The sequence below is a fragment of the Antedon mediterranea genome, chromosome 5 (genome assembly GCF_964355755.1).
Source record: "Antedon mediterranea chromosome 5, ecAntMedi1.1, whole genome shotgun sequence".
Classification (NCBI taxonomy): Eukaryota; Metazoa; Echinodermata; class Crinoidea; order Comatulida; family Antedonidae; genus Antedon; species Antedon mediterranea.
In genome coordinates, this window is record NC_092674.1 from 27,249,086 (window position 1) to 27,268,232 (window position 19,147).

Below are 19,147 nucleotides of genomic sequence, written 5' to 3' on the forward strand. Positions count from 1 at the left end.
AATCCCATGGTTTTGTTGTTGTTATTAAACATTGTATTATTAATTGCCTATAAAAGCGTGTCGAATACAAACATGTTTTGTTCGTCTTATCATTTTTGATTGGCTAATTGTTGTATTATGTTGTAACATTGTGATATTATATGTCATGCTATATTTAGTTCTCTATTCACCTGATGAGTTTTGTCGTTTTAATAAATCAGTCGTTTTAATAAATCGAGGCAGTTTTAATTACCTATAGCCTATAATTATAATGTTAACATTTTAAACCGGAGAGACGAAGTGGGAACGTGGAGTAGACAGTCCAACCTGTGGCTCTGCTCATAGTGTAACTAAAATAAGGAACGGAGGTTGGGGAATTTTTTTTGAAAGAGAAGGAGGCATAGAGTGTTTATTTTGTCGATCATTTCCTCATTCTTCACAGTTGTGAACGGGTCAGCAAAGATGTCACTGTGTATTGTCTTCATTATTGTTACTGGATTGTCTGTGTGCCATAGTCAGAGTAAGTAAATTACATTTCTAATTAAAATAACATATATAAGGACTATAAAAGTGTTCAAAAATAGAATAGCCATGATCATCATCGTTATTCAGAGAGGTTTTCCTGCTGTTTTAATTTACAAGGCGTTATGGTCATTCATACCACTATAGCCTAATTCATAAGAACAAATATTATACTACAGGTACGTAAAGTAAAGCAGCATAATTTGATTTAAACATTTTAAATATTAAAGCCTATTGAAATAAGGATAAATAGTACGTATCGTACCATGGTACCAACTTTTAAAGCGGACTCATTAAAACAATACGAAATACATAATCTGTCAGAGTAAATAGGACCCCCATGTATAGAAGTGTTTATGAATTCTTTTAGGCCTATTTCTTCTTTTATTTACAATAAAATCAAATTATCAAACTTTATGTGATGTGCCCATGGATACGATGACATCATACCACTACCATATTTGGGCACATTACATTTTTTTTTCTAACTAGTTTCATAGTGTAGACAGAACTTTAGGCTTACTCAACACCAATGAGAAAACAATTCTTATAGGTACTCCTGATTTTAATATCATTTCGTTTGAAAGATGTTGTTAAGAATGAATAGGTCTACACTGACTACGGAGGAAAAATAACTAATTAACTTCCTCCTTGCAAAGAGTACGGTACACTACAACAGTGTACGTATAGGCCTACTGTATATATTTCCAGGGAGATGTAAAATAAATCTCCCCAATATTTCCTGATTAGTTTTTTTTAATGGAACCCACGGTACTACGTAAATAATTTTAATGGAAACTATATATGACACGCCACGCTCCACCTGTCTACATTTAGATTTGTTAGTCCCGTTTGGCTCATTCACTTCGACTGTACTCTGTATACTATTTTACTGTGTGTACTTTTTTGTGGACTATCAGGTGCTTGAAAGCGGCTGGTTGATTGACAGATAAAAAAGGGCAAAATGTTCCCTGTGAGTGGACAAGGTACTCCAACCTCTTCCCGTCTCTGTAAACTGTGATAGCTTAATATTACTCTAAAGGTGATTTTGCCATTTCCCACTATTACAATATAGGCCTACACGGTGTTTATTTGGGTATCTTCGGGGGACTCAACAAAGTAAGTCCTTACAGAGGTATCCCCTCTGAATAAGGATTAATTGATTGTTGTGTTATGATTATCATTTCCCCTGTCTTTTAATATGGGGGTGTCCCAAAGGAACAGGTAAAAACCCCGAGTAAAAATAAAATAGGCCTTGCTCGTTTATAATACCCCCCGGAAAGTATTCCTTTAAATCGAGTAACAAGAAACAATTGCAATTTCTTGACTGGAGCTAAATGTACGGTTTAAATTTCGCTACCGTACACCTCGGATGATTGATAAAATTTCGTACAAAAAAACTGACGTTCAAAAGTTATGTAATGTGGCCATTGGTTTTCCCTCCTGTATTGAAATACCAATATGATTACAACTTTATCACAAAATTACGTTTTTTTCGCTCTGAAAAAGTAAAAAGTGGTAAAGTTTGTTGAAATAGGACTAGGCCTACACACTACCGTACACCTTTCGTGATTTCCGAACGACGTTTCTAAAGCTCTGTCACGTCTACACTATCAAACCGTCTAGTTTGACCAAAAAAGCCCAAATATGGTGGTGATATGCTTAAATATCGTAGTGATATGACATCATCATGTCCATATATGGGCACATCATTTTTTTGTCACACTATTCATATATTGTAGACAAGGCTTAACAACTCGCCTTAAGTTGTGATATGGTCATTGACACCCCTTCATCTTGTATTATATAACGTTTTTTTTGCTTTTATAGGGGTACCGTAACATTTACCAGTATCATAGGGAAATTCCTTGACACATCATCACATATGAAATTATTTTAGAGAACGTCCTTTATCTAACCCTTAAACTTTCCATTATACAGACATCACAATCATGTAATACACATGGGATGCTGTATTACGCAATTTTCCTGTGATATTGGAGAAATATTGTCATATGTCAGCGAGATACCAGCACTGGGTGATTTGCAATGTCGCTACCGTACATATTCAGTTCGTTTTGGTTCATATAACATTTGCATTTACAAAGCTTCGAGCTGGCACAATGCCACTTGGTGTTCACACAGTGGGCTATATAATTAAGTTGTACGCTATTGTTTATTTGGTCGAAATTGGTCATTTAAGCGTGTATACACAACAATGTTAAATTACTTACTAAAATCAATTTCGAAATGTCCCTTATTTAATTTTCAAACAATTCTATGGAGCAAAAATCATTTCTTATTCAAACTATTAGGGCCTAGGCCTATATACGATTTTGTTATGGAGTGGAATGAGGAAATATATGTATTTGTTTTGTATTGTGGAAAAATATATGATATCTATAGCGTGTAATCAATTAAAATTCGGTTGGCTAACATAGCAGTTATATATTTTATGGTGGTTCATTTTCCATTAACCAGATTCTACAGCTGTCATGAAATACTATATAACTTACTATCGACAGTCAGCTATAAATTGCATGCAGATAGAACCTACTGACGACAGAGATAACCATATTAAATAGTATTTAACGTTCTAGTTGACTGTCTATAGCCAGTTAGATGGTATCTAATGACACCTACAAAATCCACCATCGGATGTCCACATTTCCCTCATCATCCTAGTCGCATAAATGTTTTTAATTTAATATACATTTTTGGTTTTGTCAGATGTTGAGGGATTAACGGATTCAGAATTAGATATAGTGGTGGAATTTGTAAAGTCACACGAAACGTTTCAGCAAATGTCTTCGACAAATAGTGTTGGAACAAGGATTGTGGGATATTCATTTCAAATGGATAGCGATGGTAGATTAATATTTAATGGACTATTTACTGGAATACTTGACTTTGAAAGGGTGAGAGATGGACTTGACAGCATTACAGAACAACAAGCGACTCAATTGCTAAAGGTATAATTTTAAAATCGAAACAATTAAAATCTATTTTTTACTATAATAGACTGTTAAACAAAAGCTAGCTAGCAAATAAATTAAGGGATGACTAAAAAGTTAATTAACTAAAGGCCTAGACAATGTTTGGCTGGAACGATAAAATAATAGTAGTTTTCGATTTGTGCGCATGCGGGGAAGTTGTGAGGCTCTTTCTCACTACACTCCTTATTAGCACAATTTAATCTATCAACGTCCAAGATGACGACATTAACAAATATCTAAAACTATGCGTATATAAGGCCATATATTACAACATCACATTCAAATATAGTTAGAACTAGAATTCACCAGGTAGGGGATACAAGTTGGCGTAGGTAGTGACCCGATCGGTCCCAGCGTTTAGAAACCTTAGCCAACAAAAAAGATGTGGCTGCTTCAGGGAAGGCCCACTTCTTGAGAAAATCGCTTCTGAAGAACCCAGTCAGCCCATGATGAATGGGTTCTTTTGAAGCGATTAAAAATTGTTTCATTGTCCAAACAAATATCTTGCAGCATTTTACCTTCAGTTTTTCAACTACATTGCATTATTTAATTCCCAAAATGTTTTACAGGAAGATTTAAGGAATATAGTGCAGGCGCTTGATGCAGAATTTGGATCATTCGCAAGCTACTCGTTTGACGTAAAGAAAGGTCTGGTTGATGCCGAGTTCTCGAATATTTTATCCGATGAATTAAGGTCATACCTGATAGCAGCGCCGAGATGGCAAAGAATTTGCTTTGCTATAATAACATCTACAGAAGGTAAATGATTATACTTTTGTTATAATGTAATGCGTGAATTAATGCATAAATACAGGATATATTATTGTGTTCATTGTGGTACGCGCAGGAGTGTACGCTATATTAATTTAAGATTTGTTTGTTTGTTTCATTTATTTATTTTCCACACATTGAACAAAAAAGAACATATTTAAACTTCTAGAAAGAAAAGAAGACAATGTGTGAAAGGAGATCAAAATAAGTAAAACTTACTATAAAGTATGAATGAACTTGAATAATTGTCGTTATTTTAGTACTTGCCGTTAGAATCTTATTGACTAACAACATCGCTATTAATCAGAATAGTTCCTAACTAGTACAGATAGTAACTTAATTAAACCTACTGTGTTGAGCCAAGGTCAATAAAATTACATTTTTTGCCCATGGTTGAGCTATATTATATTTAAATTCTTTATCATTTTCAATAATTAAAAAAAAAACAGCGCCGTCTTCCGTTCCTTGAAAACATGGTGTTAAGATACAGGTGTCTCTGCCTTAAGTTGACATATCACGTGGTCACATGATGTTCACCCATTAGGTAGGCCTATATTTGTTCATTTCAGGTGATGATACTCGAAGGTTTGACGACTGTAGGAGTATCTGTCCAGTACCTACTCCTTTTATTCGCGATAATGCAGTGTACGACGCTTGTACGGCGGAACGTAAGTTTTTAGAATCTTTCTGAAGATATCAAGAAAGCGAGAAAAAACTGTTTTCTTCGACTTTTATAAAATATAGAGATTCTAAGCTTCCTCCTTACCCCCATCTTTCATCTGGATTGATTATTGAACAATAACAAATCAGAAAATCAGCGCCACCCATTGATCAATCAAATATTTTCGACGACACTTTCGTGAAACACTGAGTAATACTCATCAGATTCTGGAAAATAATTACCAAATTTACCAAAACTTCGAATTCTCCGTCCGTGTTCTGTCTCTATTTGGAGATATAAGAAACATTTTATCTGGAAATATTTTGGGTCTTGTGTATAAAAATTGCATTGTTAACGTTGATCAATTGCATTTTTCTAAAATAAACGGCGTAAACAGTTTATAGCTCGGCGATGTGAACGTGGTATAAAAGAGGTATAAGTCTGAATTATTATCTTTATTAATTTTTATAGAAGTAATGTTTCCATATGGTGTTGATTTCAACGACGAAATTGGACCGGTGAATGATGATGGATCTTCGGGCAGGATCGATCTATTGACGTTCTTTCCGTTTTACGATGAGCTGCACGAATCACTTTTTGTACGTAAACGGTTTTCAGAATTGAAATGAATACACCCTTATTATTCATCGTATTAATTAAAGATGTATTGTCAAGTCAAGTATATTTCAAGTAAACATTATAAAAAACATTTACATTGAAATGAATTTGAAAGGTTTCGGCTAACAACATAGAACTTAAACTACAAATAATGAAAAATTAAGATTAATTAGGCCTAAATCAGATTTGTAATTGGTTATTGTGTAGTTTTAATAAAGTTAATCACCTCCGTAGAAAAAAACGGAAAAAAATAATGCTTCCACTTATAAAATGACAAAATAAATGGTTAAATTCAACCAATTGGCTGGCAACCAATTTGACTATTTTTGCTTTCAATTACAGTTTCTTCAGGTAAATATTTTTTTTTGGATCCAATTTTTGATCAAAATGGAATATTCAACAAAAAATGTTTTAATAATTATTTTTGTCAGAGTAACAATACATCTTTAGCAAGATAAATGTGTTTTATAATTATGTAGCCTATCGTAAAATGTATTCAACATGAAACAATGAACTAACAATAATTATAGGGCATACACACATTTAAACAAATCTTTGTACATTAATTTACACTGGACTTTTTTTTAATATATATAATAGGTGAACACAAATGGGATAATTTCATTTGATGAGGAAGAGGCGACATATACATCGCAACCCTTTCCCCTAACATCGGACCAAGGGAGTGGAGGATCTTCTGTTGATGAACATACATCACTCATTGCACCGTTTTGGGCTGATGTTGATACAACTGAAGGTGGTACCATTTACTACCGACAAATGACAAGGCGTGACGATGAATCCCTAGCTGCCGCCGTCGATGAGATCGTAAACGAACATGTTATGTATTCTGGAGACGCATTTCAGTTGATTTGGTACTTGGTAGCTACTTGGGACCAAGTCGCGTATTACGGCAGGCCAACTTACGAATTTACGCGTAACATTGTGAGTATATGAAGCCGTAAGATTGGTTCTCACTAGAGACGCAACGCAAGGACGTAACGTAACGTAAGTGATTTGACCAATCACAAGCGATGGATTATTCGAACAGTGGCTTGTCATTAGTCAACTCGATTGCGTTGCGCGTACGCCCTTGCGTTGCGTCGCTAGTGGGAACCACGCTTTACACGTAATTTAAAGTAAAAGATTAATGTGTATAAAGTGAATAACTGTTCAAACTACGAACATGCCTATTCAAAGTTTGATATTAATCTGTAGTATTTTTCATCTTTATCATCATTCAACCACATTAACATGTCCCTCTCCTCAAAAAGCGCCTCATCTATAAAGCTTTGTACTATATATATTTTTTATTATTTAACACAGACTAACACCTTTCAAGCAATTCTAGTGACGGATGGTATACAATCATACACCATATTCAACTACGGTGATATACAGTGGACAACTGGAATTGCTAGCGATGGTGACAATTATGGTCTAGGTGGCACACCGGCCCAGGTATATATCAATGATTGGAATCAAAATGTCTTACCTACCGTGATTTTAGTATTCTGTGTTCAAATTAATTTTTTTGATTATAAGTTAATATTCTGGTAATTTGCCATTAACCAATAGGCCTATTGGTGTTCTGTTTTTCCAGTACGATTCTGGAATAAATAATTGCTTCGGCCGGTATTAAATATGGTGTAAGAAAATATAACATAAAATAACCATTTTTCTAGCATTGATAGGCTATTAATAGGTTTATACATTATAAAAACACGATACACAGCTAACAATTGAAGGTTAATTATTAATTCGATCAATAATTACTGTATATCACTTTAGGATTTGGTATTATCATTTATTGTCTTATTTCAAAATTGAGAACACTGATATCTAAATTGAGAAAACACTGATTTTAAAATTGAAATAATACTGCTTTTTAAATTGAAATAACATTGTATCCTGTTCCTTTGTCACCTAGGTAGGGTCCGGGACCGCGACAGAAGGAGAACGGATGGGGACCCTCCAAAGAAATTGCATTTTATTTGTCGGGCATTTGTATGATTTGTTTTATTTTTTTGAATGCGCCTTGAGCACTCTTGAGTGGCATGTGCGCTATAAAAATCCTGTTATTATTATTATTTTATTATTATTTTTAAATAGAAATAACACTGATTTCTAAATTGAGAGAACATTGATTTCTAAATTGAGAGAACACTGATTTCTAAATTAAAAGAACACTGATTTTTTAATTGAAAGAACACTGATTTTTAAATTAGGAGAAAACTGAATAACACAATAGAAAGTACGGTACCGTACGGGCCTTATATGAATGCGTCGGTACTTTTCATATATATATATATCTTTCATTTGAATGCGGCACTTTATTCGACTGTAGCACACATAAAAAAGTTAAATTGCTGTCGTGATACGACTGCTGTAGCATAATGTTGTGAGCCGTTTACTCAGTTATTGAAGGAGATGCAACATTAATTACAATGAATGTATAATTGTTGTTAATATTCAGGTTGGATGTAATGCTGGTGATGAAGTCAGGCATCATGACGTGGCTGAATCCCAAACAGATGCCATAGTGAATATTAATGAAACAAGCAATGTTGGCCAGCCAGGCAGATACATTTTCAAAATCAGTGAGGAAAATGTAGTATCGTATGACTGCAACGCTTTTGGTAAATATATAACTCAAAATATATACATAATATTTTCGCCTTTTCCATTTCTCGACTCGATTTGAATGGAAGCTTCATTTTGCAGATGTTAAGTTCAAGTCAATGACTACTACACGTTTATTTGAATGTAAAAACCAATTGCTGTGTGCGTCTTAAGAGAATGAGATATCTTGCGTGTGGTAGTAGTAGTTGCGGGTGATAACTAGTTTCATCGTGTGTGTCTCTAGCAAATTCTTTTTTGTGTATAGTAGTCATTTGTTGCGTGATGATAGTAGTAGTTACGTGCAATAGTCAGTTCTTGCGTGTGGTTGTAGTAGTAGTTACGTTTGATAGTTGTTGCGTGCAATAGTCAGTTATTGCGTGTGGTTGTAGTAGTAGCTACGTGTGATAGTTGTTGCGTGCAATAGTCAGTTCTTGCCTGTGGTAGTAGTAGTAGTTACGTGTGATAGTTGTTGCGTGCAATAGTCAGTTCTTGCGTGTGGTCGTAGTAGTAGTTACGTGTGATAGTTGTTGCGTGCAATAGTCAGTTCTTGCGTGTGGTAGTAGTAGTAGTTACGTGTGATAGTTGTTGCGTGCAATAGTCAGTTCTTGCGTGTGGTAGTAGTAGTAGTTACGTGTGATAGTTGTTGCGTGCAATAGTCAGTTCTTGCGTGTGGTTGTAGGAGTGGTTACGTGTGATAGTTGTTGCGTGCAATAGTCAGTTCTTGCGTGTGGTAGTTGTAATGTGGTAGTTAAGTGTGATAGTTGTGCATCCAATATTCAAGTTGTATATGTATAGCTAGTAGTATGTGATAGATGTTTTGTACGGTACCATAATTATATTATTTTGTGTACAGATAGTGGCTCAATCCTTACATATCCTTCCTTCGGATCCATGCTGGGTGGTGCAAGGATATTCATTCAAGGAACATGTTTCGATAATCAAGATATTGTAATGTGCAAGTTCATTGATGCTGAAACCGGACCAGAGGTACCGTGTCAATTTGAAAACGAACGCGCAGTGTCTTGTGTGGTACCATGGTTACTGCGCATTGGTAGAGTACCAGTTTTTCTTTCAAAGGATGGTGGTATGACTTATGGCTTTCGAGGAATCTATACATCAGGTAAGCAACTCGAGAATAATAAAATAATTATCAAATAATTATCAAACACGTATAAACCATACTACCATATATTACAACCTCATGGCAGCTGTGTTTTTACCTAACTTTTCACATCTGACTGGAGAGAGGCAAATGTAAGGTGTTGAGCATTGGCTCTTAGAACAAGTGTAGACATATGCCAATAATGTTTTTCCCAAATCAAGTTTAAAGATGTATGTAAATAACCGACAAATAAATAATTTAATAAATGACAAATTGTCAAAGAGGTTGTTTTAAACCAGTCTTGGATGCCGTTCATTATGACAAGTGTACATTGCTTTGGTTTGTATTATAATCCAAATGCTTTTGTTTTGTAGTGAGTGTTGATGAAGTAACCGAAGATGTCGCGCCAAAAGCTCGCCTTGAGTACGATGACGACTTGGAAAGATACACGGTTATGTGGAGGGCAGACTCCTTGCAAGGGCATTTCTTCGATATTGACATTATTTTATATGATGAGTATGATCCAACAAACCTAGAAATGGTCAATATTTTAAATGATAGGCAATTTGAAACAGCAGAAGAAAATTATGAATATCTTGTGCCCAGAAATTTTGAAGTGGAAACATCAAAACTTGGAGTCATTCGTGTTATGCAAGGTGACGAGGAACCTGGTGGTAACAACGAGTAAGTATTTAATGCGTTTCATTTATCCTTTTCAAGTTTGAAGTCTGAAGTACCACCAAGTTGCTAATCATAGTCTTTTAGACCAGACTTCAGAATCATAGACCATAAATTGATAGAAGTCATTCAATGTCAGTAAAACATAATTAATATCCACCACCTAATTGGAATAAACAATTTAAGCAACAAAAACGTCTTTGTGCGAAAAGGGAATGGAGTAACTTTGTTATTATTCACAGTTATTATCAGTTAAGATCCATTCTATCTTACTTAACACTAGTGTATACAAACATTGGCGTATTGTTTTTTTTCTGAAAAAGAAAATCTTGTCAGAATTAAAAATGTATTACAGTAAATTTAACTTTAAAATGAAATAAATAAATGTTTATTTGATTTGACTTGTTATACAAACAGATACCTCTATCATCTTCCACTTTTGCAAGATTTTACAAAATGTTATCATTAATACTATTTATCTGTTCACAGTTTTGCATTATACATTTGGAGTGACCCATTTGACATGAGCATATTTTATAAATATAAGTTCGATTTACGTAAATGGTGTTCGTCATGGCAAAATTTGTATGGAGCATTTACTTCAGATGGTGAATTTACTTCAGATGGTGAATTGAGGTGTCCATGTAACCTACAGACTGCTTTGGTCGATCGGGGACGCTTTGAGTCAAGTCCACGCTGTTCAAATACAGTCGAGGATTCGTGTTCAGATGACGGTGATATTGTGCACTGTGTTCGTAGCAGCAGTCCCAGGTAAACTATACCATACCGTTTGTGGAAGGAGTCAAGTCAGCTCTGGTCTCCCTTTTTAAGAAAAGAGCTTTCAGAAAATATTTCACTTCACATTCTCAGCCCCTTTTCCAATTCTCAATCCTTTCCGTCATTCTCACCTTCTTGACCTTCCCATTCCCAACCTCTTTCCAATTCTCCACATGCACTTTCTAAGCATCATGAGTTTGATTGTATAGATTATGTAGATTTGTTTGTATATTTAAAACTTTAACATAAAAGAAATAATCTGATTATTTACTACCTGTAGTTCCAACGGAGAAGGTTTAGAGTGTTGTTACGACATCAACGGAAACCTTGCCAATATAGCTGATAATTTGTATGCAGGTTACATTCATCGGTATCACTACCACGGTACAGAACCATTCGACCAAACGGGTACTTCTCCCTACTTCTCGCATTACACAAGTGATGTCTTGCCATACATTAGGTGCTGCTCTACTAGGTCTGATTGTGATCGGTATTTCATACCATATCGACCATCGCAGGATTGTAATGGCTACCAGCCTCCTAGACCAGGTACATTTGTAGATATCTATGTATGTCACCGCAAGCACACCTAAAAGCAACAAAAACATTATAATCATATCTCTTTTTGACATACAGTACTTTAATCATGAAATATGATACACACCATTGATTTGACAGTACTCTGCCTATTTTTATTTGTTGTGGTGGGTTGAGGGAGAGGGAACTTAATTGTTTTCACAAAGGTTCATTAAAAAGACATACAGTATTTTATAAACAGAATATTTTGTTTGACAGGAAGATTGAATGGTGATCCCCACATATTAACTCTGGATGGACTTGCGTACACATTTAATGGACATGGAGAGTACGTTCTGATAGACGCACTCGGTGGATTGTTTGAAATGCAAGGACGTACCGAACCAATTAAAAATGGTTGGTAGGCCTACTGTAAATAGCACTATAGTGTAAGGAATTGAAAATTAGGTGAACTAATGAAAAGCATACATGGTTGTTACAGATATAATGCCAATTAAGGTACAAATGCGATGTCTGGGCTTGGTTTACATGGATGTCGGCAAATTCTCTTTTTTATTCATGTATAAAACAGAAGAAACACAGTGATAACCTATACTATATAAGACAGGCTAATATTTATAACAGTCATACATTATACCTGAAATTATAAATGTATATTGTCTAGAATTTGTATTCTGAACAAATAAATAATTATTATTTATTAGGTACCACACCAATTAAGGCTACACGGTTTACTGCAATCGCAGCGAAATTTAACAATGATACGATGGTACACGTAGCATTGAATCAAGTACGTGGACTGGTTGCCTATACGACTGAAGACTATGTATGGTCACGTATAGACTTTGACGATAATCCGATCTGGTCTGGCACAGGTAATAATACTTCATTTTTCATTTGATATGTGGCTCGTGTCAGTGACAGGTTGAATGTTAAAATCATTAAAAACCAATTGAAAATGTTCATTTATCCGATCTGGCACAGGTAATAATACTTCTGTAAATCAAGTATTTAAATTTATTACCCCACTTTCTGATTTTCTGACAGCGGTTTTTTTTTTTAGCAGAACAAGCAAATTTTTAAAGTTGTGCTTGCCACAGGACTTTTTTTTTAAATTGTGGCATTTTGCAAAAATAGAAAAACTAAACCTACCACTAGCCTTTTAAAAACCTTTTTTGCAGGACTTACCATCTTCTACACTAAGGCAACCAATGAGACCAGTGTATCTATAACCGTGGCGTACGATTTTGGATTATCATTCGTTGTTGAAGCTAACAATGACCTGATGTCAATAATAGTCTACGGTCCTGAGATGTTGCGTGGCAACACCAGCGGATTGCTTGGAAACTGGAATGATGATGTCACAGATGACCTTCGAACTCCAGATGGGGACATCATTCCCTCAAACTCAAGTCTTCGAGATATCCACTATGATTTTGGAGAGAAGTGTAATATAATTTATATACAGTTTTATTTCACTGTAGCTAAGTAAAAAGTAAATGCCAAGACCTCATCCAATCACCATCCCTTTAACATACATCTTTAGCATCCATAGTAAGGGACTATAATATCTCTATGTGTACAGTACACATTGTTGGCAAGAAAAACACCTGCAACAGGTGTTTTAGTTCAAATCAAATTTTGTTCTAAATCATGACTACTGTTTGATTCTATTTAGGGCGAGTTGACCCTGAGGATTCAATTCTATATTATATACCTGGTACTGATTATAGTACATACTATAATCCCGATTTTGTGCCATGGTTTGAGCCACCAGACAATTTTGATCAGGAAGAAGTGAAGAAGGTTTGTGGAGACAACATTGAGTGTATCTTTGACTACCAAGTTACAGGGAATGTAGAAATTGCCAAAGTCACAAAAGATATTGTAGAATTTGTTGAGGAAATTAAGGAAGATGTTAAACCTGGTACGTTTTTTTTCCATTATCACATGCCACTAGAATAACCATTACCATCATCATGGATTACAAATACCAAATCCCCCTACTATTATACCTATTTACCATGATTAACACTACCAAATCCACTTCTACAATCACCATGATGACAACTACCATTAATACCACTACACAACAATGAACATCCATTACCACCATTAACACTACCATTTCCACCACTAGAATAACCATGACAACTACTACCATCACCATAATTATGAAAACCATAACCTTGAATACCCATTATCAAATTCACAACTACCATCCTCATGATGACCACGGATCTCCATGATGACCACTACCATCACCATGATGGCCACTCCATCACCATGATGACCACACCATCACCATGATGATCACTACCATCACCATGTTGACGACTACCATCACCATGATGACCACTACCATCACCATGATGACCACTACCATCACCATGATGACCACTACCATCACCATGATGATCACTACCATCACCATGATGACCACTACCATCACCATGATGACCACTACCATCACCATGATGACCACTACCATCACCATGTTGACGACTACCATCACCATGATGACCACTACCATCACCATGTTGACGATTACCCTCACCATGATGACCACTACCATCACCATTGTGACCACTACCATCACCATGATTGAATACCAATTACCATGACCTCACCCCCATTTTCAATATATATCTACAGTACAACGACCATTCCACTTGTAAAATCCTAATAATTTTCTTTTACAGTTGTAGTGTGTGGTTTCATATCTACTCCGCAAAACGGCTCCAAGACTGGTACAACGTACACAGAGGGCAGCATTTTAATATTTATTTGCGAAACTGGTTTCAAATTGACTGGTGAATCTAGGATCATTTGTACACCAGAAGGAGTTTGGTCAGATTTTACACCCACCTGTGTTGGTAATTATTAAGTTTATATATTATTACCTTGTACTGTATTTCATTTAAAATTGATCCTTTTCTCTTTTCTTATTTAATCTCAACTCACTCCATCCTACCATACCAGTTCTTCTTTTGTATTCATGTTCCTCCAATCAGATTTATTCGTTTATTCTATTTTTTGCATCTCCTCTCAATCCTTTACTTTCCACAATTCATCCAGTATCTATCTCTCTTGTCTGAACACTTCTTCTATCAATTCTCATTTCATAAACACTTTTCTATATTCTTTAATAAATAAATTGTTCTATTTTATTTGCAGACCAATGTGAATACGCAGAAGCCCCTCAAAATGGAGCTAAACAATTCAAAGGGCAAACTATATACTTCACATGCAATGATGGTTATACGTTAAATGGAGAGTCTTCCATAATGTGTATGGGAGGGACGGTGTCTGATAGTATGCCCACTTGTGAAGAAGGTAAATTTTTTCCATTAAATCAACCTATACTAGAATCATATTTACATTTTAGACGATTGGAGGTATATCTCCTTCCTTAATGCTGCATCATTTCTAAGTTTGTATAATTAGTTAAAAAACAAATACTAAAATTTTCCTTTGCTCACCTTTACTTTTAGATTTTCCCATCTTGTATATTATAATTGGTTCTGCTGCTGCTGGCCTCTTTTTAATATTTATTGGCATTTTATGCTGCTGGTGCTTCTGCTGCAGAAGGTATGTGAATAGGGGTGTCCCAAAGCATTGGTTTTACTGTAGTAAAAACATTACTTATTGAAATGAATCAAAATCTAAAAGAGGGCGAAAGAAAGTCACTCACGCATGTAATTTCAACTAAAAAATGTAATGATAATTACCAAAAATTAAAGCCAAGACATTTTGACTGTCCACATGGCACTACAAAAAAGTAACCTCAATGCAATGACCTCTTACCTTATATCAGAGAAAGATTTTTTATTTTATTTACTGTCTTGGTATCTATACACAAAGTATCCACTAAGTACAGAGCTCCTATGAAATTGAACGAGTTTAAAAAAAAAAGTAGATACTTTGAATTCTAAATGTTTCTAGTTCTTTACTTCATATCAACTCTTTATTTGTAGATCTAGTAGTAGATCACAGGCTGGAAAACACAAAGAATCATCTTTTCATGTCATGTAAGTGTACCAGAAAAGTCAATAATATTGAAAAGCCCCCCCCCCCCCCCACTCCACAAGAATCCCACCCTAAAAAATACTGTTATGTTTTCCCAACCCACCCTAACTTTTTGACACCGGGACACCAACCTCCTAGACATTTCTAGATAAATCAAAAACCAAATGAGTCTTACCTTAATCAGGGAAGAGTGAAATTACATTCCCTGCCTTAACATAACATAGAAATTTCCAGCACAAATTTTTACTTCTAAGTAAATAGCTTAGTTGAATTCTTTTACATCTTTCATGTTTTTATTTGAAGTTCTTATTTCATAATAATAAAATCTGTATTTTATAGAGAACATGGTGCCACAGGCTTAGTTGAAAAGTGAGTATTAAGTCTTTATATTTCTCTTCCGTAAAAACAATAGACTGCAAAAATTATTAGGAGTTAAGCCTTCTATTTTAGAGGCTACATTCAATGTTCGTACAGTGGATCCTTTTCAAGGATCAGGTATACTTAAACATTTTGCCTGCCATCACAATGGTCAAGTGAGAATACCTGATTTAAACTCGCCAGAATGGCTAGTTACAATGCAAAGGGACAAGTCAAGGCAGATACATGGGGGCAGGAGGTGTTAGCCAGGCACTTTTAGGACCTGGGTCCCACCTTTAAAAATCCTGGATCTGCCACTGCCCTACGAGTATTTATATATGGCATATGAACACCTAATGACTGGGAATGACTAACACATACATTCTTCATTGAATGTTGTGTGAGTTAAGTAAGTGGGGGAAGCCGATACAAATAATTGTACTTAATTAAAATTGAACTCAGAAATCTGAAAAAAGGTTACTGCTGATCACCATACCACAATAATTAATGGTATATAAAGTTGGTTCGTACTTTCGATACTGATTTTAACCACCTGATGTAACCCTGTTTACTAATTAAATGGAGTTCGATAATTAGTTATTGAAGATTAAAACGAATTTAGGTTCAACGATTTGCCCCAAATAGGGGTGTTTTCCGATCGTGGTATACACTGTCCAATGCATGTCTATCTTGAAAAATACCCGCATACAATAATACGAGGATGCTTCGCATTTTCCTATCTCCTCCTACGATAATTGTTTTTAATGGATGAAAACCGGTTGAACAGCTCGAGTACAGCATCATAATGTTGAAGACAGACCTATTTTCTTAAAAACATACTATTTTGATAGATTTAATATACATTTATACAAATGTATTGATTTCCGATGAATGGAACATTCCAATAATAACTCTTTGCTTTAACACAAGTACCACCAGCTGTTGTAAATTTATTGGCCCTTGGGGAATTAACCTAAAACCTATATATAGATAAGTATTGCAATACTTGGACATTACTGTAAATACGTATTAACATTTGTGGTCGCCATTGAATTTACTGTGAGTGTGGGTACTGAGAACACAATCATGTACAAATAAACGTATTACTGTGAGTGTAGGCCCTACTGTTATATAGAACGTACAATATACAAATAAACTGTAGTACTGACAGTTGCTTCTCAACGTTTGTATTAATTAATAATTACAAAGAATATAAACGTTGTAGTGGTACGTGTATCGTTACATGTACTATGCTATTTCAATCGACTATGACAGTGACAGTTTTAACAAAGTATTAAGTCGCAAATGTGTTACTGTATCAAGTGGTATATTATTTATAGGCCTGTGAGTAGGCCCTACTGTTATATAAAACGTACAATATACACATAAACTGTAGTACTGACAGTTGCTTCTCAACGTTTGTATTAATTAATAATTACAAAGAATATAAACGTTGTAGTGGTACGTGTATCGTTACATGTACAGGCTATTTCAATGGACTATGACAGTGACAGTTTTAACAAAGTATTAAATCGCAAATGTGTTACTGTATCAAGTGGTATATTATTTATAGGCCTGTGAGTAGGCCCTACTGTTATATAAAACGTACAATATACAAATAAACTGTAGTACTGACAGTTGCTTCTCAACGTTTGTATTAATTAATAATTACAAAGAATATAAACGTTGTAGTGGTACGTGTATCGTTACATGTACATGCTATTTCAATGGACTATAACAGTGACAGTTTTAACAAAGTATTAAATCGCAAATGTGTTACTGTATCAAGTGGTATATTATTTATAGGCCTATCAAAGTGAAAAACATATTTCGTTACTGAGTAGATAAATAATATATTAAAACATTGTTCTTCTTTGTACCCATATCCTCTTCCCCATCCCTCAAAACTAATGTTACACACAAAACACAAATTGGGTTTGTTTAAATGAGTCCAAATAACAAATTTGGACTCATTTTGTGACAAGTTTCTCTTTCGGAAGTAATTCCCAGTGTGCTAATTTCAGTTTAATACATAAATCATCGTGTCTATTTATTTGTTTCTGTAAACAATAATAACTATTATCGTCCTGCAGTACGTACATTAAAAAAAGCATTTTTTTACGCTGAAATTACTGTGTATTCGAGAACCATCTGTGGGCACGACCTAGATGGTACGCGAGCGAAGCGAGATTATAATCTAGTAATTATAATTTATACAATTTATACTATTAATTGTTATCAATATTTTATTTCTTGTTTCTTTAGTCCAACGTACGATGGAATTTCAAATCCAGCTTACGAAAGAAGATTATTTTAATAAATACAGGACGGTTTGATCCTCAGTTTAATTTACTCAGAATGACTGCGAAATGTGAACTATGACTTGTTCCGTATACACAACTGCAATTCAACAAGAAGAATGCAATTGTAAACACAAGTTGTGCAGGTTATCATTGCATCCAGCAAATGTACTCAAATTAGTACAAATACTAAAAAATGGATGAAGAGAACATAAATAAACTGAAAATCCGGTAGTTTTATACTATTTATGCAATTTAGCAAGTGTAATTAAATAGGTAAAATAGTTGAAATGATGTCTTGAGAGCACCAGGGTATAGGCATTGACAAACCTAGTACTATGCAAGTAAAGTACTTAATCAGTATCAGTTTGTTTAGTTTATGAGATTTCAACAATTCAATTGCAAGTGAATCTTTTACTTGCGAGTGTTAATGGCAATTTTTTTATAGTTTAAGTTTATAAAGTGCTTTTACAATAAACAGATTGTCCCAAAGCGCTTAAAATAAAAACAATGCCGCTTGTTTTAGTTACTGTTTTTATGATTCAGATCAGTGATCTCGATTTCACTGTACATTTCATTAGTGTTAATTTTATTGAATGTACATTTTCAACATTGGTAGGCCTACATTTGTATGTTATTTAAGAATAGGTCAGAAAAAACCGTCTAGAATTATAATATATTAAGCCTATATTCTATGAGGGAGTAATTAATTACAACTCCCTGATTCTATGGTTATTAGGCATATTCTTATGTTTTTTTTTTTTGCGTAAGCAGACTAGGCCTATTAACCAAAGGCCAACAGGAGGCCCCAACATAAACAAAATAATCTGAGCAAACTTACTTTGCAAAAAAATGTTGAACGTTGTACTATCCTTATTAATGTTTAGCAAACATGACAATAGGCCTAAGCTGATTCGGCACAAATTGTTATTGGTATTTTGATATGGGTTTCAGACATTTGGAAATCCTGTCTGGTTTTTCATTAAACATTAACTAAACACAATGGCCTTTTGTTCGTCTTACCCATCTTTGATTGGTTAAGTCTTATTGTATTATAGAATATTCTAGTAACTTTGTTACAGTTCTCTTCACCTGATGATAGGTTATGGCCGAATACGTTGTTTTAATAAAATCTTAATTTTACAATTTTAAACTGAAGAGACATGGTGAGAAACAGTAAATGAGTGGCTCTCTGCTC

At 34.6% G+C, this 19,147-nt stretch overlaps 1 protein-coding gene across 1 annotated transcript; it reads left to right on the forward strand.

Moving 5' to 3' along the window:
- Positions 1-97: 97 nt before the first annotated feature.
- Positions 98-18,952, forward strand: LOC140049879 (sushi domain-containing protein 2-like). The gene is made up of 22 exons (XM_072094831.1): positions 98-499; positions 3,232-3,473; positions 4,067-4,256; positions 4,838-4,936; positions 5,401-5,528; positions 6,148-6,492; positions 6,766-7,008; positions 8,024-8,186; positions 9,023-9,289; positions 9,646-9,955; positions 10,439-10,720; positions 11,007-11,275; positions 11,522-11,659; positions 11,968-12,138; positions 12,445-12,711; positions 12,942-13,190; positions 13,966-14,139; positions 14,441-14,599; positions 14,758-14,854; positions 15,241-15,294; positions 15,632-15,661; positions 17,915-18,952. Exons 1-22 carry the CDS (start codon positions 442-444, stop codon positions 17,964-17,966), a joined length of 3,987 nt encoding a protein of 1,328 aa, XP_071950932.1. The 5' UTR covers positions 98-441; the 3' UTR covers positions 17,967-18,952.
- The last annotated feature ends 195 nt before the right edge of the window (positions 18,953-19,147 follow it).